At 34.3% G+C, this 7,426-nt stretch overlaps 1 protein-coding gene across 1 annotated transcript; it reads right to left on the reverse strand.

Moving 5' to 3' along the window:
• Nucleotides 1-1,625: 1,625 nt before the first annotated feature.
• Nucleotides 1,626-4,284, reverse strand: LOC112776247 (F-box protein At1g55000). Its single transcript, XM_025820325.3, has 2 exons — nucleotides 3,734-4,284; nucleotides 1,626-2,299 (listed from the first exon to the last, which is right to left on the reverse strand). Exons 1-2 carry the CDS (start codon nucleotides 4,148-4,150, stop codon nucleotides 1,922-1,924), a joined length of 795 nt encoding a protein of 264 aa, XP_025676110.1. The 5' UTR covers nucleotides 4,151-4,284; the 3' UTR covers nucleotides 1,626-1,921.
• Between the last annotated feature and the right edge of the window lie 3,142 nt (nucleotides 4,285-7,426).

Raw genomic sequence — 7,426 nt, forward strand, 5'->3', positions numbered from 1 at the left:
TATGGACTTAAAATGTATTATTGGATTATTATACTAAAAGAATTTATATAGTTTATATTTTTTTTGTGATTATGAGTTCCACTAGGATGAACGCTTAACGTTTTGATGGTATTTATATAACTTATATTCCATGGTAAATCAAATTAGATAAATTCGATTTATAGAATTGGTTGAGCGTAATAACAAATCGAATCGATTAGCATTTTATCAAATTTCTAAATCGAAGCAACTAGCTACGAATTATATCAAGGGTGAGACTTTTGAGGACAAAAACGTTCAATAAAAAATATTTTGGGATCAACTTAAAACATCACTCAAAATTATAATATTTTAAATATTAAATATTTAAGTACCAAGTCTAGCAATTCAAACACTTCCATTAGATATATTTATTTGTATTTGTCAGAAAAAAAATTAAAAACCATCACCAATAGATTGAATTGTGAAAACCTATATTGCTTTGATGACTTCAATCGATTGAGTAACAAGATCAATTGATTAAATTAGAAAAAATCCACATGTCTTGCAAAATTTAATCGATTGTGTTGTATGTCCAATCGATTGAATTTCCAAGAAACACGATTTCACCCGCGTTTACGGATGTAACATGATAGATGAATGACAAGGATAAAATTCTAATTAATTAGGATTGCCAAAATATTTATTACGATTAATGAAAGATCTAATTTATTATTGATTTTGTTCTTAATTATTAATAAACATGATAGATGAATAATAAAATAATAATTTATAAAATAATAATAAATTTTATAATTAAAATTAAATAAGAACTATTTAGCCGATATTAAAAAACTTAAAAAACATATTTTCTTATGAGACTATTTAATGATCCAAATGTTCTGACGTCATCAAATCCTGTGCCAACCTTGTTGGTCACATAACTCTATATAATGCTTGATATTCCATCTTTTCCTGTCCTGGAAACTAAATCTGAAAAGTAAGGTCCTCATCCATTATTGCAGTTACAATTCTAAATACTTTCATGAATATTGACATATTGTTATAAGCTCCTAAGTCCTAACCTGTCATTGCTGCCTGAGAAAAACTATCATGTCATGTACATGAAGTATATAAAAATTGTGTGAAACTGTGACTTTGTATGATCTAACACCTTTAATTTAATGGTGCATAAGTATAAAGTATTAAAGTATCAGTTATTCACCATTCCCATTATTCCCAATTCAAAGGTTCTGGAGACTGATAGGATAATACAAACTTACAAAACAAAGTAGTAATCCATAAACAGTTCCAAAAGAGCAAGTTAAGAAAAGAATAGAATATCAAACATTCGTCTCACAAGTTGATTCCTCACAAAAATCCTTATCACTAGATAATCTTATTTAGGCTTCTGAAAACTTTTAAAGTCCACTCATTATCTTCTTCTGCAAGTATCATTTCATCCACAACAAAAAACCGACCAAAAGAAAATCAACAATAGACATGATAATGCATCATGGTATCCAATGTAAACACCAGTACCTAGCATAAATTCTGATCCACACTGGCATATATGAGGATTCTCGTGAATATGAACAAAATCAAAACCTTTCACCATCAATACTATGCATAAAATGCCAAGAAATCTCATTTGCATTCTGGAAGCATGGTGAAAATGGTTCATATTCTTATATATATATACTTTTATAATTATAAATAATTTGCTTTGATTTACACACAAATTGGACAAATTATGAATACAGCACACCACATTAGTGGCGGACATCCATCACACAACAATAATAAATGACTTCTCTCATATCATAGTTGACTGAACTCATGCAACCTGAATTTGGAGGAAAATGGAAACCTATCAGAGTAGTCTCTGGCTTCCCATGCAACCTCTTAATTATTTACTCTATCCATTCCAAATAACAGTTGAGCATCGAATTATTTTCCAAGACTAGGTACGATGCTCGACTTGCCTATCCCACTGAAGGTCGGCAGAAAATTCAGCAAAGGCAGCTCGGGGATTGCCATTCGAAATAGACCAGTAGTACTGAGCAGTTTCATTATCAACTTGCATGCTCCTCTTCAAGGACTCAAGCACCCTTTTCTTGCTCAATTCCGAGGATATCCTGACTGATATATTGGCACTCTTTGTGTCTGGTACATCGTTCGGGTACAACACAGCTACTTCTCTTTTAGCATAGACATCCAGCTCAATAAAGCATGTTCTGTTAATAAGAATGTCAGGGCTACTAAGTGGGATTAATAACCGTTCCCTTGAGTATATCCCATGATCACTCATCATGTTGTTCAGGCGTTTTATGTCCATAACCTGTCAAAACATAAAAATGGAATAAGAAAAATCAATTCAGTTAATAAATTCTTGTTGTGCCTGTAACCATGACAAACAACAAACAAGGAAACACTAGCTCACAACAAAGAATTGTACAAAAACTGAAATGATAACTTTAAGCATATACAAAACCCAAATTTCCTTTTTTTCAGTTAAGAAAATTTCATATTAAGTTGAAAGTTGATCTTAATTTAGAATCAAGGCTTAGGACTCAGCAAGGGCTTACAAGTTACACATGCCATGCCAAAATTGGCCGAACATGAGATGAAGGCCCATTAGGCAAGCCAATCCCATAAGTCCATAACTCATTATCACACAGTCATACACCCTATAACTGGGCATTGCATTTATTCTATCAATATGTGAACAGTAAGAAATACAACAGAACTATCCTTAGATGCACTGTCCATTTTCAAATAACTGCGCATTGCATTCCTTTGATGCCCTGATAACACAGAATGTACTCTCTAAAAAGTCATATCTTAGGATAAAGACCGGGAAAATAAGAATTTAGAACCTAATATGGTATTTATAAAAGAAGATTTAACCCCCAATTAGTATGGACTAAAACATAACACATGAATGTAGAACCATTATTACAATAACAGATAACAATTAGTGGTTAGTTAGGAATGTTATCGAAGTTGGTTAGATTAATTGCTAAGTTAGCTAGCAATGCTAGTTATTCAGCTAAAATAGTTAGTGTATTTATGGTTCTGAAGCTCAGGTACGGTTTAACATTTCTATAGCTTTTACAGTTTTTTTGTTAGTAATTAACGGGAAACTAACAATTGCTGTGGTGCATGATGCACCTTTTGATTAGTAGACACACACACAACACTTCATTCACCACTGTTCTTGCTCTCTTCATACAGCTTCAACACTTAACCCAGAGAACAAACAAAAGAACAAATCAAAAAACCAGCTAGCAAGAAAAGGACCTAGAAGAACCAAAAATGAACAATAAGACAAACACCACCACAAAACTATAGCCACTGCAGCACCATCGCCCCTACTTGTCCCTCCTAAGTTGTTCAATGGATACTAAGCTCAGTGTTTCTCCTTTACCGGTTGTGGAATATACACAAAGGCTTTTTGTAGTGCCATCAGCATTTGCCTTCAAGGTGAAAAAAGGTGTTCATTTTGAGTTTTAGGATGGGGCACTTAGATGCATCCACTAATCAAAAGGTGCATTATGTACCACCTGGAACCAGGTTTTCCGAAAGTTCAGTGAAAATTAGACAATCCTATTTCATGTTCCGTGTATCAAAAAATACTAATGCTATCTGCATTTGTAACTTTCAAAGACTACAATTTCGGTACACAGATTAAAGCACGGAACTATTTAAAAAAAAATAAAAAATAGTGCATTTCACTGTTAATTTAGGGATTTTGATCGAATTGCGGAGGGACCTGAACGGAGTACTTGACGGCGAGGCTGGCGACGCTGTCACCGCGGACAATTCGATGGGAGATGGCGAACTTGGCGAGGGTGTTGTCTCTCCAGAAGCTTCCAGAAATTGGATTCCCAACGACGGCCTTGAGATTCCATGGAGCGAGAAATGCGGCGGTGAGGATGTCTCTGTCGGAGGCGACGGAGCTCCAGAGACGGGAGACGCAGGCGGCGCGAGCGAGGTCGGGGACGGGAAGCTTCTGGAAGATGGTGCGGAGGATGTCGGTGGATGAGAGGGCAGGGAAGTGGGAGTTCATAGGTGAGATGACGGTGGAAAAGGGAGAAGAAGAAGAAGAAGAAGGTGGTGAGGTGGAAGATGAGTTGTTCATGAGTTGTCTGAGAATGTCACCGTCGTCTTCATCGCAGCAACAGCCCATTCGGATGGTGATGACGTGGGAGAGTTTAGAGCTGGGACGAAGATGTGGTCATGTGGTCTGCTTTCCTTCCTTGTGTACCTGCTTCACCTTCCATTACATCAAATAATATTGGACTACGTATATAAAATAGGAAGAATTTTAAGTGTTATTGGTATTCCAAGTGTTTCAATCAATTATTTCAATTAATATATATTATATATATTTTTTATAATTCAGATTAACGATTAAAATAACTGAAATATTAGTATTTTAAGTACACTAAAAATTTTTTTTATAAAATATTTGGTAGAATATAAATACAAATTAAAGATAAATTAAACTATATATATATATATATATATATATATATATATATATATAGTTAATTTTAGTATATAAATTATATTTTTGAATAATATTATATTAGCATATGTAACAATTTATTGACCAATGACAAATCCTTAAATAGAGTTTCAATCCGTGACGAATTAGTTCTTGACATACCGAATTAAGAAATATAATAGAAAACCAAAAAAATAATGTTATATTAGTGTAATTTTAATTAAATTTTCAACTATACAAACTATGCATCTAAATATGCCATTATTATAAAATACAAATATACATTAAAAATAAATTAAACAATATATAGTTATACACAAATACATTAATAACATTTATTTTAATAACTAATTTTAATATATAAATAATATTTTTAATATTATATTATTGAATGAATTTTTATTTGAATTTTTTTAAATTAAGCATTGGAATAGAAATATTCGCTTAGAAAATTTCATACCAACTTAAAACTGTTTGATATATTTAAAATTTCAATCGTCTAATCATATTTATTTTTTTGAATTACCATTAACGCGAAAATGTAGTTTATTTTTAGTAACATGATGTTATATAATTAGATGCATATATAAAATTTTCTTTAACTAAAAGTAGAATTGGTTTGTATCCAGACGAATTAGTTTGGAGAATATAATATTTGATAATCTGAGTACGAAAAATTATTTTGATGTCATTGGCAATTTGAACCCTAAGTTACCAATCATCCTGGTTTCATAGGTGCACAAGTGTAACAATGCATTTTGGTCTATATTTTTCTGTTGTTTATATTGACATACAAGTGTTTGTTTTATATTAGAACTGAGTTTCGAGAATGATATCCACGTAGAGACGTCAACAGAAGCAGAATCGTCATTCTCTGCTAGGGGTACTTTTGTTGAGGTGAGTTTTATGGACATTTTTTTGTTGTGATAGGGGGATTGGTTGAGAGGGAGTAAATTAATTATATTGTTGTTGGATTATGCCGATGACTGTTGCACATGACACATTATTTGACATAGGTATTAAAGGGGATGTAGCTAGCACCAAGACAAGGGGACAATCAGAAACAGTTGTTGATTCGTCCCACGGTTATGGACATATAATGGTAGAAGAGGTAATAAATATGGAATTCGATACTTTGGGAGAAGCAAGGTAATTCTATGCTGGTTATAGTAGAGTAAAAGGTTTTTCTATTCGAAAGAGTAAAAGAGTAAAAAAATGCCAAAGGAGAGGTGGTCAGATATAATTTTGTGTGCAACAGGGACGGGTTCAGGCATAGGAAGTGGTTGGAGAAGTCCAATAGGAAGCAGGAGCACAAGCCCATTACTAGGTGCGGATGTCTAGTAGAGACAAGGATCAAGCATAATACTGCTAATGGGTAGTGGTGCATTCGAAAATTTCTTGAATATCACACTTTACTCCCTGAGAGATTCGTAGGATATTTGCCAGCTCATCGAAGTATGTTCGATGTTAAAATTGCACATATGAACACATTGAGGTAAGTCGGAATAAGCATCCCTAAGATATACCAATCGTTTGTAATGCAAGTTGGGGGATTCAATTTAGTTTGGTTTACGAAGCAAGATGTGCACAATAAGGCTGCGTTTGTTTCTAAGAACATGACAAGATAAGACACTGAGAACATGACAAGACAAGACACTGATAGACAGAGACACAAAATTTTGTGTTCTTGTATTATGTTTGGTGATAAACTAGAACAAATTATAAAAATTTAATTTATTCTCATTTTTTTTCATTCAAAAAATTTGAGATGAAAAATATAACAATACAAAATATAATTATGAAAAATTAACAAGAATAATGAAAGAAAAAATAAAAAATAAGTTGTGTCCCTTGTTAGTGTCTCCGTGTCCTTCCTGTCAGGATGGACACAAAATACACTAATTCAGTGTCTCTGGACACATTGTCTCTGTCCATGTCTCCTCTGCCAAACACGATTTTGTGTCTCAGTGTCCCTGTCTCAGTGTCCTATCTCTGTAAACAAACGCAACCTAAGGTTCAGAAGCAACGTGCATTACAGAACGGGAATGTCAACACAGCACTTAGGTTCTTCCAGCGAGTTGCTAGGGATGATGAAATGTTGTTTTGGAGATATTAGGTTGGGGAGGAGGACTAAATGTGTGACCTAATATAGAGCGATGGATGCAACCAGGAAGATTATAAAGTATTTAGGGACATGTTGGCCTTTAACGCAACATTTGGGAGGAACAAGTACAATCTCCCCGTGATTGTTTTCTTGGCAGTTAATCATCACAATCAAACATGTGTCTTTGAAATGGCAATGGTGTCTTATGAGTCCCAAGATTCTTATAAATAGGTTTTCAACAACTTCCTTGATTGCATGGGGGCAAGTCCCTGAAGGCAGTTATCGCTGACGGGGATCCTGCGATATGATTGGCTATTATACAAGTGTTTCCAGAAGCCCAGCATAGACTTTATGCCTGGCATCTTCTGAGAAATGCTACGGCCAATGTATCACAGCCGTGGTTCACACAGTTGTTCAAACAATGCATGCTCGTTGATGTAGAGGTTGCTAAATTTGAGATACAATGGGAGGCAATGATTGACGAATGCGGTGTTGGAGAAGTTGAGTGGGTAAGGGGCCTATATGCAAAGAAGTTCTCTTGGGCCACCACCTACAATAGGGCCAGATTTTTTGCTGACATAAGGAGAACATCTCGATGCGAGTTACTTCATGCTAAGTTAGGAAACTTTGTGGAGAGCAGATATGGGATATTGGGTTTTGTGACAAATTTTCAGAGATGTGTAAATTTTTTGAGAGATAGGGAGGAAGAACTTGATTTCAGGTCATGTTGTGGAATGCCTGTGCTTCAGACTCAGTTTCTAGAGATCAAGAAGTCGGTGGCGATGCACTATACTCGTGATATGTTCTATAGGTTTCGCGAGTGCCTAAAAAGGGCAGTTTGATATTACATT

This window comes from Arachis hypogaea, chromosome 19 (genome assembly GCF_003086295.3).
Source record: "Arachis hypogaea cultivar Tifrunner chromosome 19, arahy.Tifrunner.gnm2.J5K5, whole genome shotgun sequence".
NCBI classification, from domain to species: domain Eukaryota; kingdom Viridiplantae; phylum Streptophyta; class Magnoliopsida; order Fabales; family Fabaceae; genus Arachis; species Arachis hypogaea.

Bases quoted from the DNA above. Each gene is read 5' to 3' on its own strand.
- LOC112776247 (XM_025820325.3), bottom strand. From the start codon at position 4,150: ATGGGCTGTTGCTGCGATGAAGACGACGGTGACATTCTCAGACAACTC. The intron at 2,300-3,733 runs GTCCCTCCGCAA...ATGTTTTGACAG, and splicing joins CCGTCAAGTACTCCGTTCAG to GTTATGGACATAAAACGCCT.